This window comes from Panulirus ornatus, chromosome 17 (genome assembly GCF_036320965.1).
Source record: "Panulirus ornatus isolate Po-2019 chromosome 17, ASM3632096v1, whole genome shotgun sequence".
Classification (NCBI taxonomy): domain Eukaryota; kingdom Metazoa; phylum Arthropoda; class Malacostraca; order Decapoda; family Palinuridae; genus Panulirus; species Panulirus ornatus.
In genome coordinates this window covers 16,692,051-16,711,140 of record NC_092240.1, presented here as the reverse complement: position 1 = coordinate 16,711,140, position 19,090 = coordinate 16,692,051, and the positions used below count along the sequence as shown (strand labels likewise).

Below are 19,090 nucleotides of genomic sequence, written 5' to 3'. Positions count from 1 at the left end.
TGTCCTCAAACATTTAATTTCCAACACATCCACCTTCCTCCATACAACCCCATCTATAGCCTATGCCTCGCTTCCATATAACATTGTTGGAACAACTATTCCTTCAAACATACCCATTTTTGCTCTCCAAAATAACGTTCTCACCTTCCACACATTCTTCAACGCTCCCAGAACCTTTGCCCCCTCCCCCCACCCTGTGACTCTTCCACTTCCATGATTCCATCTACTGCTAAGTCCACTTCCAGATATCTAAAAGACTTCCCTTCTTCCAGTTTTTCTCCATTGTCCCTCAACCCTACTGAACCTAATAACCTTACTCTTTTTCACATTTACTCTCAGCTTTCTTCTTTCACACATTTTACCAAACTCAGTCACCAACTTCTGTAGTTTCTCATCCGAAACAGCCACCAGCGCTGTATCATCAGTGAACAACAACTGTCTCGCTTCCCAAGCCCTCTCATCCACAACAGAGTGCATATTTGCCCCTCTCTTCAAAGCTCTTGCATTCACCTCCCTAACCATCCCATCCATAAACAAATTCAGCAAATAAAAAATATACGCAAACATAATTACGCTTGGCTGTACATCCGCCAGTGCTAACGGCTGCATGTGTACAATCGTGAATGTCAGATGGTAACCCGGCATTGTGTACATTACAGCATCTCTCTCATTTCTTCCTCTGTTTCCATTCAGTAAGCACATGTTATTCAATGAATCTAACCATTTTTGCATTAAACTCGAAAGAAGATGACGAGCTGGAGGAAAAACCCATCACATCTGGGAATATGCTCGATTTGGAATTGAAAATGAAGGTAATCATCCAACATGAAGGAGGAAAAAAGTTAATGTGACTGCACATGATCTATAGTTGGAAGATGCTCGATTTGGAATTGAAAATGAAGGTAATCATCCAACATGAAGGAGGAAAAAAGTTAATGTGATTGCACATGATCTATAGTTGTCCCATTTGACGGCCTCCACAATTTTAAAGGACATAGAAAAATTCATGAAGCAGTGAAAGGTTCGGCAAGTATGAAGTCTACTATAGTAACAAAGCAATGACAACGGCCCATCCTTAAAATGGGGAAGTAGTTGATGCTGTGGATGGATAATCAAATTAAAAAATGTGTAACACTAATCTTACTAACAATTCAGGCGAAGGCTAGAAGTCTTTTTGAGACTTTGAAGGAGCAAGCATACAAGTATTACATCGAGAACTTCACAGCAAGTCATGGTTGGTGCCACAGATTTAAAAGAAGATTTGCACAACGTTCAAGTCACAAGTGAAGCACTAAGTGCTGATGAACCAACTGTCGCAAAGTTGTTGAAAGTTTGGATGAATCAATATGTGAACTAAAGAATCTTAAAAAAAGGTAAGAAGAACCTACAGAATCATGTAATGAAGTTGGTTAATAAAAAAAAAATCGATTGAAATTGAGTAGGATAAAAGAATGCTGTACAGGTATACAAATTTTACATGCCATGCTGACATATGTCTGACTTACGTCCATTTCAAGATATGACATCAATCAGAACGGAACTTGGACGTATATTGGGGAGCATCTGTATATCATTATCAATTGATGCATTAAGAAAGAAGCTACAGAAGAAAACCACAGAAAAACTATATGAAAATATAATTTAACATATTTCAACAACTAAATTTAAAACAAAGGCAGGCAGAAAGCTGGGTAAGGATTCCATCTTATGTGAAAATCCCAAAAATGGTCAAAATATACCAAAATAACACAGTGCATGCAATCTAAATTACTTGTGTTGAAATAAGCTAGAAAAAAAATTTGATATAATGCAAGAAAATATTCACAGCCAAAGGATAAACATATTCTCTCACTAAGTGCTCTAACCAGACTGGTTTCCCAAAAACAGGAATACATCCACTTACTCATATACTTCCCTCCTTTGCTGAACTGCAACTGGTAATTCCTTTCGAGCAATCTACTATATGCCTTTTCTTCTTTTCAAATGCTTTTCTAATCTCATCCATTAACCAGGAATTTCCACTTTCATTCTTATTTCTCAAAACTTTGTATCCAACTACTAATTCTATAACCTTTAACAGACGTTTCTCTAAATATCTTTAATACCCCTATTTACACATTACTGCATTCCTACATTTACTGCATTTTCAACTGAACTTTGTCACCCTTCTTTCATATTCCTCCTTGCATTCTTTGTGATTCAACTTCTCACTTGCTAAAACTTTAACCTCTTCATTCTTCCCTATATTACATCGCCACTTCTCCCTGATCCTCACCTTCATAAGAACTGCAAAACAGTCAAAATCTTCAAAGAATCCTCTCAACTCAAGCATCTAGTACAATCTTTCTCAGACTTCCATCCACTGCCACATAATCAAACCATTTTGTTCTTTTCTTCCATCACTTATCCACAAGCATCCATGAATCATCTTATGCTGGAAAAGGGTGTTTACAAAAAATGAACCCCACTCTGCACAGACATCCTCAATATAACTTTCATTCGCATTTCCTCCAAGCACTCCTTGTTTAAAAACTGTTGCTAATTACATCACATCAGACTTTCACATTCATATCACCCATTACAACCACTTGCCTCTCATGCTCAAACCCATTTATATTCATTCAAATTTCTCTAGAAGTGTTCTATTTCATCTTTACCTAACAGTCTTCATATTCACAAGCACATATACACATTCACACACATACTTCACAATTCAATTCTCTGTAACACCCTTCAACACTGTCTGATAGCACAATTGCACTTCCTTCTTTCTCCTCTTCCCTGATATTTTCATTAATTCCATAGCCTCCCACAACTTATTCATTATTTTCATTTTCACTCTATACACTCTGCCTAATGATATGGGTTTCTCCAATCCCCAGCACATCCAAACTTTGACTTAAAATTTTCCACAAGCTCCCACCTTTTACTCCCACCAGTCATCTAATTAAGGTTTAGAGCCATCAACCTTAACTGCCACAAAAAGGCTGTTCTAATCACAACTCTGAATTATTAACAAAATGAAATTCAAAATAACTCACTACTTCCTGTATGGATTCTCGAGGTATTCGACCAAGCTTTGCAATGTACTCTTCTGCCAGCCTGTAATCCAGCCCATGACTATGCTTGTTACAGCCCTCCTTTAGGAATGAACAGTTCCAGCAAGCCAAGGATCCAAAAACAGTTTCCATATACCTTAAGTACAAAAAAACGTACAATTAACAAATCATTTAGCTGAAGAAATATTAAAACACTTTTAATAAATATGCCATCAAAAATGCTTTCACAAGGTGAAGCATGGATGATAAAAAAAAATATCAAAATCCTTGCTAGCATAACACGTGAATGCATCAGTAAAGTTTCAACATATCAAATGGCTTAACTAAAGATGAATACGCTTATAAAAATGATGATTATGAATGGCCCCTGCCCCCCTAAATACTTCTTAATATATTAGACTCACTTACATAAATAAATCATCATCTATCATATCGTCCTCATCAATACTAATCATTTGGTTGATCTTTGCTTCTTCTATTCTCAATGGGACTTGCAATGGATGCTTTTGACAATAATCATCAGCAACACCAACTTCCTTCATTACGGTAGCCATACTTGCATCTCCACCAGCAAAAATCTGTCAAATATGAAACATGAAAATATGCAAAGCAACTGCTATTTACAACAACCTTGATAATGAGTTATCTGCACTCTTGAAGATATATAACATCAGCTCTAAGAGTTTAAATGGAGAATAAATTTGGAGTAAGTGTTTTAGATACCTGGGAGTATAAAAGGCAGCAAATGGAACCATGGAAGTGGAAATGAGTCATAGGGTGAGTGAGGGGATGAAGGTACTAAGAGCACTGAAGAATGTTCAGAATGATAGACTGTTATAAGGAAAGGCAGAAATGGGGATGAAAATGGAGATGTTTAAAGGTATGGTAGCCCCAACAATGTTGTGTGGATGCAAAGCATGGGTTATGAATGAGGGTATGTGAGGGAGGTGGGGATGTATTGAGAAATAAAATGCCTGAGGACAATACATGCTGTGAGGTGGTAAAATTAAGTAAGAAATAAAACGGTGTAGTAATAAAAAGAGTGTGGTTGAGAGAGCTGAAGAAGGTTTACTCAAATGGTTCAGATATACAGAGAGAATGAGTGAGGAGAGGTTGACATAGTGGATATGTGTCAGAAGTGGTGGGGACAGCAAACTGGAGATGGAGGGATGGAGTGAAAAAGATTTTGAAAGACTGGGGCCTAAACATGCAGGAGGATGGCAGGCATACACGAGATACAGTAAATTGGAACGATGCAATTTACAGGACTTGACATGCTGTCAGTGGACTGAACCAAGAAATGTGAAGGAGCTGGGGGGGGGGGTAAACAAAAGAAAAGTCTATGGGACCTGATTGTGGATAAGGGGCCATGGTTTCAGTGCATTGCACAGAACAGCTAGAGAAAGGATGCGAGTGAATACAGCCTTTTTTTGTAAATTCCTGTTGCTACCTTCCTAATGCAGGAAATGGTGACCAAATATGGAAAAAGCAGGGGGTAGCGATGCTATTTCCTGTGGGGCGGGGTAGCACTGGGAATGAATGGTGGCAAGCAAGTATGAATATGTACATGTGTGTATGATGATATGTATATGTATGTATATGTTCGTGTATGGGCGTTTATGTATGCATGTGTATATGAGTGGATGGGCCATTCTTCGTCTGTTTCCTGAGGCTGCCTTGCTGATGCAGCAAACTGCAATTATGTATAATAAAATAATTTGAATTTCTAAAAAGGGAAACAGAAGGAGTCAAGCAGGGAGTGCTCATCCTCCTCGAAGGCTCAGAATGGGGTGTCTGAACGTGTGTGGATGTAATAAAGATAAGAAGGAAGGAGAGATAGGTAGTATGTTTGAGGAAAGAAACCTGGATGTTTTGCCTCTGAGTGAAACTAAGCTCAAGGGTAAAGGGGAAGAATGGTGCGGAAAAGTCTTGGGAGTAAAGTCAGGGGTTGGTGAGAGGACAAGAGCTAAGGAAGGAGTAGCACTACCCCTCAAGCAGTTGTAGGAGTGTGTGACAGATTGTAAGGAAGTAAATTCAAGATTGATGTGGGTAAAATTAAAAGTGGATGGAGAGAGATGGGTGATAATTGGTCCTTATGCACCTGGTCATGAGAAGAAAGATCTTGAAAGGCAAGTGTTATGGGAGCAGCCGAGTGAGTGTGTCAGCAGGTTGGGGTATGAGACCGGGTATTACTGATGGGTGAATTAATTTTTTTTTTTTTTTGCTTTGTCGCTGTCTCCCGCGTTTGCGAGGTAGCGCAAGGAAAACAGACGAAAGAAATGGCCCAACCCACCCTCATACACATTTATATACATACACATCCACACATGCAAATATACATACCTACACAGCTTTCCATGGTTTACCCCAGATGCTTCACATGCCCTGATTCAATCCACTGACAGCACGTCAACCCCGGTATACCACATCGATCCAATTCACTCTATTCCTTGCCCTCCTTTCACCCTCCTGCATGTTCAGGCCCCGATCACACAAAATCTTTTTCACTCCATCTTTCCACCTCCAATTTGGTCTCCCACTTCTCGTTCCCTCCACCTCCGACACATATATCCTCTTGGTCAATCTTTCCTCACTCATTCTCTCCATGTGACCAAACCATTTCAAAACACCCTCTTCTGCTCTCTCAACCATGCTCTTTTTATTTCCACACATCTCTCTTACCCTTACGTTACTTACCCGATCAAACCACCTCACACCACACATTGTCCTCAAACATCTCATTTCCAGCACATCCACCCTCCTGCGCACAACTCTATCCATAGCCCACGCCTCGCAACCATACAACATTGTTGGAACCACTATTCCTTCAAACATACCCATTTTTGCTTTCCGAGATAATGTTCTCAACTTCCACACATTCTTCAAGGCTCCCAGGATTTTCGCCCCCTTCCCCACCCTATGATCCAGAGGTATAAGTGTTTTAGATATCTGAGAGTGGATCTGGCAGCGGTGAATTAAATATGAAGGCGAATAATGTGGCAGTTGAGGGTATACTTGATGAACATGGGGTATTCAGTGCTGTGAATGGAAATGGTGAAGTGCTTGTGGATTTGTGTGCTGAAAAAAGATTGATGATTGGGAATACCTGGTTTAAAAAGAGAGATATACACAAGTATATGTATATGAGTAGGAGAGGTGGTCAAAGGGCATTATTACATTGAGTTAATTGATAGGCATGTAAAAGAGATTTTTTGGATGTTAATGTGCTGAGAGGGGCAGCTGGCAGGATGTCTGATCACTATCTTGTGAAGGCAAAGATGAAGATTTGTAAAGGTTTTCAAAAAAGAAGCGAGATGTTGGGGAGAAGAGAGTAGTAAGAGAAAGTGTGCTTGGAAAGGAGACTTATGTGAGGAAGTACCAGGAGAGATTGCGTGTAGAATGGCAAAAGGTAAGAGCAAATGATGTGAGGGGAGTGGGATGTATTTAGGGAAGCAGTGATGACATGTGCAAGAGATGGATGTGGCTTGAGAAAGGTGGAGGGTGGGTAGATTTGTTAGTGGCAGAGAAAAGAGAGGCATTTCAATGATACTTACAAGGAAGGAGTGCAAATGACTGGGAGATATATAAGAGAAAGCAGCAAGAGGTCAAGAGGAAGGTGCAAGGGTTGAAAAAGAGGGCAAATGAGAGTTGGGGTGAGAGAGTATCATTAAACTTTATGGAGAACAAAAAAAATGTTTTGGCAGGAGGTAAATAACATGCACAAGACAAGAAAACAAATGGGAACATCGGTGAAGGGGGCAAGGGGGAAAGGATAATAGGTAGTGATGGAGTGAGCATTTTCAAGGTTTGTTGAATGTGTTTGACGAAAGGGTGTATTGGTTGGGGTGGTGTGCGAAGTGAGAGAGTCAGAGTGGTTTTTTTTTTTTAATTTTCCAAGAGAAGGAACAGAGAAGGGGACCAGGTGAGGATATTCCTTCTAAGGCCCAGTCCTCTGTTCTTAACGCTACCTCACTAATGCGGGAAATGGCAAATAGTATGAAAGAAGAAAGAAGTTAGCTTTCTACTTCTATCCCTGAGAACAAGAGGGAAACAATATGCCCTATACCTCCTCTGTGTCACAGAACGTTTCTAAAAGCAGCAGGTGTACAAGGACTAAGTAAAGACTTTCTTTTTCTAAGGCTCAGTTCTATGTTCCTGATGCTACCTCATGTGGAATATAGTAAAAACTTGCCCCTCCTGCCCTACCAAGTTGGCATCATGAACTATTGAAAACTTACTGGTGACTCAGAAAATTTGAATGTCTTTGTCTGAGGACAAAATGCAAACAAAATGAAAAATTATAAGCAAGAGTTCATTCTTCTGTAATAGTTAAAAGATTAATATATGAGAATGTCTGGAGCCACGGTAGTGTAGCAATCCTCGGTGAAATACAAGTGATGACACCTGTGGTGTTGCATGATATTCATATACATATATGTGTCAAGTAATTAGGAATTTCTAAACCAGTTTACCAAACTTATATTAAATCATTAGAAAATTTTCTAGCTTTCTACCATTAAGTTTTATGTTCCACAAAAAAAAAAAAAATCTGCACCTGATCATGATACCCACATACTATCATATATGTATTTCCTTCTCGTGAATTATGATAAACTTTTACTCACCTTCTTAACATACACTTTGGAGCTGTCTTCTTCCTCACTGTGATCCAAGAGGCAGACTCCTCGTGGGGAAACCCATGGTCCAACTACCACCTGAGGTAAATTGCGATTGTGTGGAGTCTTGATCCCTAATTGACCTGACATGCCTTGACCAAATGCATAAAGCTGACCCTGCAAAATTCTTAAGTTAGTTTTGTAAAAGGAGGGAAGAAGAATAGTATGAGCTAATAGGTTGGAGGACTCATTACTGGTATAAACTAGGTTATCAGCCAACTAAAATTCATTAAAAGAATAAACTTCACCAAATCTTTTTAAACATTTCTCATTATAGACAGTGGGTATGGATATGATGATGTACCCACATTCTATTTTGTTACTCGTATGCCAACATACCACTAAACTAAGGGGTACGGGTAGGGCTGTCATACATGCACTGAGGGTATCAATTGAAAAGAATGTATATTTTTATGTAGTAGCCGTCAGACTTTACAAACTAGCATTTATTAAATAACCCAGCATAAAAGCTCAATGTACTAAGCTAATGCCATTTTAAGTACACTCAAGGATGAAATCATATAAAGAGAGAGAAGGATGAGAATAAAATAAGATATGTAGTAACTGGTTTATCTTATCTCATACTGAACAACATAAATCAGGTGATAGTACATTATAATGGAAACTGAGGGGTTTATTACTGTAAAAGTGGGAGGGCAAAAATGGTTATGTTTGAAGATATGGTAGTTTCACCAATTTCATACGAATGTAAAGCATGCGCTATAAAGATGAGGATGTGTGAAGGAAGATGGATCCATTGAAAATGAAATGAAAACATTTTGTGCAAGGTGGTTTGACTGAGTAAGTAATAAAAGGGTATGAGAGAGGTGTAATAGCAAAAAAGTATGGTTGAGACATGAAAAGGTTATGCTAAAATGGTTTGGACATATGTAAAGAAAATGAGTAAGAAGAGGTTAACAAAAAGGATATCTGTGCCAGAAGTGTATCCTCTTTGTCAACCTTTCCTCACTCATTCTCTTCACACCCAAAATATTTCAGCACTCTCTCTTCCACTCCCTCAACCACACTCTTTTTATTATATAATATCCCAGAAGTAAAGGAGAAAAAATTCCACCTCTGTGCTTCCTGCATGTCGTAAAAGACAACCAAAGCGGGCGGGAGCCGGGGGCTGGAGCCCCCCCATCTTGTATTTCATTTTCTAAAAGATGAAATATAAGAAGGAACCGAGTGGGGAGTACTCATCCTCCTTAAACACTCAGACTAGGGCATCTAAATGTGTGTGGAGGTAACCAAGATGAGAATAAAGGAGAGATAGGTATTATGTTTCAGGAAGGAATCCTGGATGATCTGGCTTTGAGTGCAACAAAGCTCAGGGAATAGGAGAAGAATGGTTTGAAAATGTTTCAGGAGTAAGGTCAGGGGTTGGTGGGTGAGTAAGAAATAAGAATGGGGTATCACTACTCCTAAAGCAAGCATTGTCGGTGTGTGTGACAGAGTGAAAGGAAGAGAGCTCAGGACTGGTATGTGTAAAAATGAAAATGGACTGGGAGAGATGGGTGATAATTAGTGCTTATGCATCGGGCTATGAGAAGAAAGTTCATGAGGGGCGATTGTTTGTAGCAAGAATGTAAGGCATGTGTACGAGTAAGAAGAGGGGAGAGTGACTGGTTCCCAGTGAAGGTTGGACTGAGGCAGGGATGTGTGATGTATCCATTGTTGTTAAATTTGTTTATGGATGGGGTGGTTAGGGAGGTAAATGCAAGAGTTTTGGAGAGAGGGGCAAGTATGCTGTCTGTTGAGGGATAAGAGGGCCTGCGAAGTGAGTTATTTGATGTTCACTGATCATGCAGATTGGTGGCTGATTCAAGTGAGAAATTGCAGAAGTTGGTGACTGAGTTAGGAAAAGTGTGTGAAAGAAGAAAGTTGAGAGTAAATGCAAATAAGAGTAAGGTTATTAGGTTAAGGGACAAGTTAGTTGGGATGTGAGTTTAAATGGAGAAAAATTAGAGGAAGTGAAGTGGTTTAGATATCTGGGAGAGGACTTAGCAGCAAACAGAACCATGGAAGCAAGTCATTGGGTAATGTAGCGGGCAAAGGTTCTGGGAAAGATGAAGAATGCGTGGAAAGAGAGAATGTTATCGAAAGATGAAGAATGTGTGGAAAGAGAGAATGTTATCTTGGAGAGCAAAAATGGGTATGTTTAAAGGAATAGTAGTTCCAACAATATTATATGGTTGCGAGGCATGGGCTATAGATAGAGGAGGGTAGATGTGTTGGAAATGAAATGTTTGAGGACAATATGTTGTGTGAGGTGGTTTGATCAAGTAAGTAATTAAAGGGTAAGAGACATGTAGTAGTAAAAAGAAAGTGGTTGATAGAGCAGAAGAGGGTGTGTTGAAATGGTTTGGACACATGGAGAGAATGAGTAAGAGGTTATATGTGTCAGAGGTGAAGGGAACAAGGATAAGTAGACCAAATTGGAGGTGGAGGGATGGAGTGAAAAAGATTTTGCAAGATCAGGCCTGAACATACAGGAGGGTGAGAACTGCAAGGAACAGAGTGAATTGGAACGATGTGGTATACCAGGGTTCACAAGCTGTCATTGGATTGAACCAGGGCATCTGAAACTTTAGCGATTAACCATGGAAAGGTCTGTGAGGCCAGGATGTGGATAGGGAGCTGTGGTTTTGGTGCATTACAGATGACAGCAACAGACTATGAACAAATGTGGCCTTTTTGTCCATTTTCCTGGCAGTCTCTTGCTGAAGCAGGGGGGGTAGCGATGCTGTTTCCTATTGAGCAAGGTGGTGCCAGGAATGGATGAGGGCAAGTAAATATAGGGCAAGTAAATATGAACATGTGCAAGTGTATGTATGTATATGTGTATATGTTTGTACATGAGTGGATGGGCCATTCTTCATCTGTTTCCTGACACTACCTTGCTGACACGGGAAATGGCAATCAAATATAATAATCATTATATATCATTATTATACTCAGTCACTGTCTCCCGCGTTAGCGAGGTAACGCAAGGAAACAGATGAAAGAATGGCCTAACCCACCCACATACACATGTATACACATAAATGCCCACACACATACATATACATACCTATACATTTCAATGTATACATACATATACATACACAGACATATACACATGTACATATTCATACTTGCTGCCTTCATCCATTCCCACTGCCACTCCACCACACATGAAATGGCACCCCTCTCCCCCAGCACATGCATGCAAGGTAGCGCTAGGAAGAGACAACAAAGGCCACATTCGTTCATACTCAGTCTCTAGCTGTCATGTGTAATGCACTGAAACCACAGCTCCCTGGGGATAGGGGAGAAAGAATACTTCCTATGCACTCCCAGCGAGTTGTAAAAGGTGACTAAAGGGGATGGGAGCAAGGGGCTAGAAATCCTCCACTCATTGTATTTCAACTTTCTAAAAGGGGAAACAGAAGTATAATAAATAAATATAAAAATATGTCAGTAGTTTCATTTCATGTGACTAGGTATTAGTGATGCATAATTTATATGCAAAGGTAAGTAATGTGGTGGCTAAGGGAATAATTGGGGGGCAATGGGTGTTCAGTATTTTAAAATACCACAGAAAGGGCGTTAGGACATGGCTGTGGATGCTGGGCTCTGATTTTGGTGTGATGGATGAGAGCAAGTCGGGTCACTGATCTTCTGTTCCCTGCACCAACTTATAAAGGTAGAAATGCCAAGCAAGTTTGAAAAAAAATACGTAAACTATTTGATCTTTTTAGATCTTCATTCAAATCTTGACTTATCAAAACTTTTGTCACACTCTGATTACAAGTTTAGATGCACCTGCCTAGATGACATGTTGGGCTAAACATCAGTCAATACCAAGTCTGGTTTGTCCTGGCCTCAAATTTATTTCTCATTACATAAAAATAGCTCCTTACCTGTGAAGGAATGAAAACAATTGTGTGACATCTTCCACATGCAACTTGACTAATTCTTGTACCACACAAATCAAGTACAGTTCGAGGTATACTTCCATCATCATATGTTCCATGGCCTAGTTGTCCATAACGACCATATCCAAATGTCCAAAGCTGATAAAAAGAAATCATTCATTTCATTAGCTGGAGTACTCAGTGATGTAAGTGTACAGAAACAAGCAAATATGGAGGTGTAAGATTACAAATCTGTGCCTTATAAAAAAAAGGGTTTTTAAACATATTGGGCCTCAACTCTTTCCTATAAAGCAACATTATGAGCTCTCAACATTTAGCATTTACTGTTTTTTCACAAAGCTTTTATTTCAATCATCCACCACTCTGTCACTAGAGAAGTAATTCTTAAAATCTTTTTGGATTATTCATGCTTAGGTTTCTTGTTACATCTTTAAGCTGATCTACTATCCCTATTCACAAAACATCTCCATTATCATGATATAAATCATTCACATACTTTAGGGGTGTAATCATATCTGCCCTCTTTTTTTTTTTCCATCTTCCAAATGTTAGTAATTCTTTATATTTTCTTTCTTTCATACTATTCGCCATTTCCCACATTAGCGAGGTAGCATATATATATATTATCATTATTATTATTATTATACTTTGTCGCTGTCTCCCGCGTTTGCGAGGTAGCGCAAGGAAACAGACGAAAGAAATGGCCCAACCCCCCCCCCCCATACACATGTATATACATACGTCCACACACGCAAATATACAATACCTACACAGCTTTCCATGGTTTACCCCAGACGCTTCACATGCCCTGCTTCAATCCACTGACAGCACGTCAACCCCGGTATACCACATCGCTCCAATTCACTCTATTCCTTGCCCTCCTTTCACCCTCCTGCATGTTCAGGCCCCGATCACACAAAATCTTTTTCACTCCATCTTTCCACCTCCAATTTGGTCTCCCTCTTCTCCTTGTTCCCTCCACCTCCGACACATATATCCTCTTGGTCAATCTTTCCTCACTCATCCTCTCCATGTGCCCAAACCACTTCAAAACACCCTCTTCTGCTCTCTCAACCACACTCTTTTTATTTCCACACATCTCTCTTACCCTTACGTTACTCACTCGATCAAACCACCTCACACCACACATTGTCCTCAAACATCTCATTTCCAGCACATCTATCCTCCTGCGCACAACTCTATCCATAGCCCACGCCTCGCAACCATACAACATTGTTGGAACCACTATTCCTTCAAACATACCCATTTTTGCTTTCCGAGATAATGTTCTCGACTTCCACACATTCTTCAAGGCCCCAGGATTTTCGCCCCCTCCCCCACCCTATGATCCACTTCCGCTTCCATGGTTCCATCCGCTGCCAGATCCACTCCCAGATATCTAAAACACTTCACTTCCTCCAGTTTTGCTCCACTCAAACTTACCTCCCAATTGACTTGACCCTCAACCCTACTGTACCTAATAACCTTGCTCTTATTCACATTTACTCATAACTTTCTTCTTTCACACACTTTACCAAACTCAGTCACCAGCTTCTGCAGTTTCTCACATGAATCAGCCACCAGCGCTGTATCATCAGCGAACAACAACTGACTCACTTCCCAAGCTCTCTCATCCCCAACAGACTTCATACTTGCCCCTCCTTCCAAAACTCTTGCATTCACCTCCCTAACAACCCCATCCATAAACAAATTAAACAACCATGGAGACATCACACACCCCTGCCGCAAACCTACATTCACTGAGAACCAATCACCTTCCTCTCTTCCGACACGTACACATGCCTTACATCCTCGATAAAAACTTTTCACTGCTTCTAACAACTTGCCTCCCACACCATATATTCTTAATACCTTCCACAGAGCATCTCTATCAACTCTATCATATGCCTTCTGCACATCCATAAATGCTACATACAAATCCATTTGCTTTTCTAAATATTTCTCACATATATATATATATATATATATATATATATATATATATTCTTTTTTTTTTGGCTTTGTCGCTGTCTCCCGCGTTTGCGAGGTAGCGCAAGGAAACAGACGAAAGAAATGGCCCAACCCACCCCCATACACATGTATATACATACGTCCACACACGCAAATATACATACCTACACAGCTTTCCATGGTTTACCCCAGACGCTTCACATGCCTTGATTCAATCCACTGACAGCACGTCAACCCCGGTATACCACATCGCTCCAATTCACTCTATTCCTTGCCCTCCTTTCACCCTCCTGCATGTTCAGGCCCCGATCACACAAAATCTTTTTCACTCCATCTTTCCACCTCCAATTTGGTCTCCCTCTTCTCCTTGTTCCCTCCACCTCCGACACATATATCCTCTTGGTCAATCTTTCCTCACTCATTCTCTCCATGTGACCAAACCATTTCAAAACACCCTCTTCTGCTCTCTCAACCACGCTCTTTTTATTTCCACACATCTCTCTTACCCTTACGTTACTTACTCGATCAAACCACCTCACACCACACTTTGTCCTCAAACATCTCATTTCCAGCACATCCATCCTCCTGCGCACAACTCTATCCATAGTCCACGCCTCGCAACCATACAACATTGTTGGAACCACTATTCCTTCAAACATACCCATTTTTGCTTTCTGAGATAATGTTCTCGACTTCCACACATTCTTCAAGGCTCCCAGAATTTTCGCCCCCTCCCCCACTCTATGATCCACTTCCGCTTCCATGTTTCCATCCGCTGCCAGATCCACTCCCAGATATCTAAAACACTTCACTTCCTCCAGTTTTTCTCCATTCAAACTCACTTCCCAATTGACTTGACCCTCAACCCTACTGTACCTAATATATTACCTTGCTCTTATTCACATATATATATATATATATATATATATATATATATATGGATGAGAGAGCTTGGGAAGTGAGTCAGTTGTTGTTCGCTGATGATACAGCGCTGGTGGCTGATTCATGTGAGAAACTGCAGAAGCTGGTGACTGAGTTTGGTAAAGTGTGTGAAAGAAAAAAGTTAAGAGTAAATGTGAATAAGAGCAAGGTTATTAGGTACAGTAGGGTTGAGGGTCAAGTCAGTTGGGAGGTAAGTTTGAATGGAGAAAAACTGGAGGAAGTAAAGTGTTTTAGATATCTGGGAGTGGATCTGGCAGCGGATGGAACCATGGAAGCGGAAGTGGATCATAGGCTGGGGGAGGGGGCGAAAATTCTGGGAGCCTTGAAGAATGTGTGGAAGTCGAGAACATTATCTCGGAAACCAAAAATGGGTATGTTTGAAGGAATAGTGGTTCCAACAATGTTGTATGGTTGCGAGGCATGGGCTATGGATAGAGTTGTGCACAGGAGGATGGATGTGCTGGAAATGAGATGTTTGAGGACAATGTGTGGTGTGAGGTGGTTTGATCGAGTAAGTAACGTAAGGGTAAGAGAGATGTGTGGAAATAAAAAGAGCGTAGTTGAGAGAGCAGAAAAGGGTGTTTTGAAATGGTTTGGGCACATGGAGAGAATGAGTGAGGAAAGATTGACCAAGAGGATATATGTGTTAGAGGTGGAGGGAACGAGGAGAAGTGGGAGACCAAATTGGAGGTGGAAAGATGGAGTGAAAAAGATATTGTGTGATCGGGGCCTGAACATGCAGGAGGGTGAATGGAGGGCAAGGAATAGAGTGCATTGGATCGATGTGGTATACCAGGGGTTGACGTGCTGTCAGTGGATTGAATCAGGGCATGTGGAGAGTCTGGGGTAAACCATGGAAAGCTGTGTAGGTATGTATATTTGTGTGTGTGGACTTATGTATATACATGTGTATGGGGGTGGGTTGGGCCATTTCTTTCGTCTGTTTCCTTTCGCTACCTTGCAAATGCGGGAGACAACGACAAAGCAAAAAAGAAAAGAAAAATATGTTGTGGATGTGAGGGCTTGGGAAGTGAGTCAGATGTTGTTCGCTGATGATACAGCACTGGTGGCTGATTCGGGTGAGAAACTGCAGAAGCTGGTGACTGAGTTTGGTAAAGTGTGTGAAAGAGGAAAGCTGAGAGTAAATGTGAATAAGAGCAAGGTTATTAGGTTCAGTAGGGTTGAGGAACAAGTAAATTGAGAGGTAAGTTTGAATGGAGAAAAACTGGAGGAGGTGAAGCATTTTAGATATCTGGGAGAGGATTTAGCAGCGGATGGAACCATGGAAGCAGAAGTGAGTCACAGGGTGGGGAGGGGGCAAAGGTTCTGCGAGTGTTGAAGAATGTGTAGAAGGCGAGAAAGTTACATCAGAGAGCAAAAATGGGTATGTCTGAAGGAATAGTGGTTCCATCAATGTTATATGGCTGCAAAGCAAGTGCTATAGACAGAGGAGGGTGGATGTGTTGGAAATGAAATGTTTGAGGACAGTATGTGGTGTGAGGTGGTTTGATCAAGTAAGTAATAAAAAGGTAAGAGAGATGTGTGGTAATAAAAAGAGTGTGGTTGAGAGAGCAGAAGAGGGTGTATTAAAATAGTTTGATCACATGGAGAGAATGCGTGAGGAAAGATTGACAAAGAGGATATATGTGTCAAAGGTAAAGGGAACGAGGAGAAGTGGGAGACCAAATTGGAGGTGGAAAGATGGAGTGAAAAAGATTTTGAGTGATCGGGGCCTGAACATGCAGGAGGGTGAAAGGCATGCAAGGAATAGAGTGAATTGGAACAATGTGGTATACCGGGGTCAACGTGCTGTCAATGGATTGAACCAGGGCATGTGAAGCATCTGGGGTAAACCATGGAAAGTTCTGTGGGGCCTGGATGTGGAAAGGGAGCTCTGGTTTCGGTGCATTATTACATGACAGCTAGAGAATGAGTGTGAACGAATGTGGCCTTTGTTGTCTTTTCCTAGCGCTACCTTGCACACATGAGAGGGGAGGGGGGTTGTTATTCCATGTGTGGCGAGGTGGCGATGGGAATAAATAAAGACAGACAGTATGAATTATGTACATGTGTGTATATGTCTGTGTGTGTATATATATGTATACATTGAGATGTATAGGTATGTATATTTGCGTGTGTGGATGTGTATGTACATACATGTGTATGTGGGTGGGTTGGGCCATTCTTTCGTCTGTTCCCTTGCGCTACCTCGCTAAGGAGCAGTAAGGGGGGCCAGGTGAGGATATTCCCTTAGAGGCCCAGTCCTCTGTTCTTAGCGCTACCTTGCTAATGCGGGAAATGGCGAATAGTTTGAAAGAAAGAAAATATATATATATCCTAAAGTGGAATGAACAAACTGGTGAAGCATTCTGGGTCGGATATATACTGATATATACAACTTTCTGAACATCAAGGATTTTGTTGCTTACCACAGGTGTGGTAATCAGCGACTCAAATTTGCCAAATCATAAAAGCTGTAATTATAAGTTACAACTATCATTGAACCATCACATAAATGTTGAAGCAGCACCTTTAAAAGGAATAATCAAGCCTTAAAATTAGGGCTGTAATTTTCCCTAAAAATATCAGCAATAAAAACATGGATGTAACCAGAAAAAGTGGACCGTCATTTAGAGAATGGGAGACAAGAAAGTCTCTTATCTTAACAGCCCTAAAGAAGTATTCCTTATAAACTGTCCGGGGGTAGCTTCCAAACTTGACCCCCCACCCACCCACACAAACAACACACACACACCGCAATGTTGGTTCACTTTCCCTCTTCTAAAGGTATTACTTTGATTTTTGTTCCCGCAAGCTAGCTGCTTGTGTAGCCACACCATTAGCTAGACTATGCAATTCTTGGCAAGCTGATGCGTCACAAAAGTATTGTGTGGCCATCAGCAGCTCGAGGGTGGGCCATTTTGATACCTGCTTCTCTCCCTACATGTTGAAGCTTTGGAACTCTCTAACTCATGTCTTTCCCAATAACAATAACCTGGCATATTTCAAAAGACAGGTTTTTCACTTTCTCAAAAATTTTTAAACACCGTCCCCTTATCTTTTCTTTTTCTGTTTCATAATTTTCTCTATATTTCAATTAAGGCCTATTTTTGATGTGGGCTTCTGTCTGTGACTGGAGCCTTCAAAATGAAAAAAAAAGTCTTCAGTATAGAACTTCAATTCGGCATAAGCCTGAACCCAGTTTGCCACGTGTCTAATGGTGAACATATTGGACAAGCCCGTCCTATCCATGTATTTGAAAGCAATTTTAATAATGACTGTCCAAAATTTTACCTCCTCAACAATTTTGGTGATAGTAATTTTGGTAAACTGCCAGCCCTAACCCTCTCACACTCAAATCCTGTAATCTGTTTCCTGTAAGAGTTATGTCAATGCTTTTTCACCATTTGAAATTTCTTCACTACATTTGGTTGGGCTGACTTTCACCAACCAATGCTATGATAAAATCAGGAGCTTGTATAGGTACCTCTCTTTCGGATGTCACAATCCTGGACATTCCTTATTTCCCTCATTATTTCAGAATCATCCACAAACATATCATGTTACATTTTTCATACTTAGTCATCATATCCCATGTTTGCGAGGTAGTTCCAGGAACAGAAAAAGAAAGACCACGTTCGCTAATCCATTCTGTAGCTGTTATGTATAATACACCAAAATCACAGCTCCCTGTCTAAAAACAGGCCCCACAGACCTCTCCATGGTTTCCCTGGCTGCTTCACATGCCCCTGACCTCTGAATACCACATGGTTCCAATTCATTCTATCCTGTGCAAGCCTTTCACCTTGCATGTTGAGGCCCTGATCACTCAAAGTCTTTTTCACTCTATCCTTCCTCTCCAATTTGGTCTCATCCTTCTCATTCCCTCCAGTTCTGACACATATATCCTCATTGTCACCTTCTACTCACTGATTCTTTCAATATATCCAAAACAATTCAGCAAACCCTCTTCAGCTCTCTCAACCACACTCCACACTCTTTTTATCAAAACACTTCTCTCTTACCCTTTCATTACTTACACTTCACACCTCATATTTTACTCGAACATTTCATTTCCAACACATTCACCCTCACTGGCACATCCTCATCTATAGCCCATGTCTTGCATCCATATTACACTGTTGGAACTACTGTACCTTCAAACATACCCATTTTCACCCTCCCAAATAACAACCTCTCATTCCACACATTCTGCTTAGCTTCCAGAACCTTCAACCCTCTTACCCATCCTTTGACTCACTTCTGCTTTCATAGTTCCATTTGCTGCAATATTCACTCCCAGATATCTAAAATGCTTCACTCGCTCCAATTTGTCTCCATTTTACCTCATACCCCAATCAACCTGTCCCTCTACCATGCTCATCCTAATAACCTTGCTTTTTTCACAATTACTCTCAACTTTTTCCTCTCTCACACTGTTCCAAACTCAGTCACCATCTTATGCAGTTCCTTACTAAAATCTGCCTCCAGTGCTGTATCATCACCAAACAAATGACTCACT

At 40.6% G+C, this 19,090-nt stretch overlaps 2 protein-coding genes across 3 annotated transcripts in view; one reads left to right on the top strand and one right to left on the bottom strand.

Annotated features, from left to right (window-relative positions):
* The window catches only part of LOC139754581 (regucalcin-like), a 549,227-nt gene that overhangs the window by 167,590 nt on the left and 362,547 nt on the right, over positions 1-19,090 (top strand). The window lies entirely within an intron of this gene.
* Herc4 (HECT and RLD domain containing E3 ubiquitin ligase 4) overlaps positions 1-19,090 on the bottom strand; it is a 163,422-nt gene that overhangs the window by 86,955 nt on the left and 57,377 nt on the right. For both annotated transcript variants that reach the window (XM_071671972.1, XM_071671971.1), the window contains exons 8-11: positions 11,641-11,793; positions 7,685-7,852; positions 3,468-3,637; positions 3,042-3,195 (exon numbers count right to left, since the gene is read on the bottom strand). In XM_071671972.1, the coding sequence (XP_071528073.1) occupies positions 3,042-3,195; positions 3,468-3,637; positions 7,685-7,852; positions 11,641-11,793 (645 nt within the window). The remainder of the gene's footprint in view (positions 1-3,041; positions 3,196-3,467; positions 3,638-7,684; positions 7,853-11,640; positions 11,794-19,090) is intronic.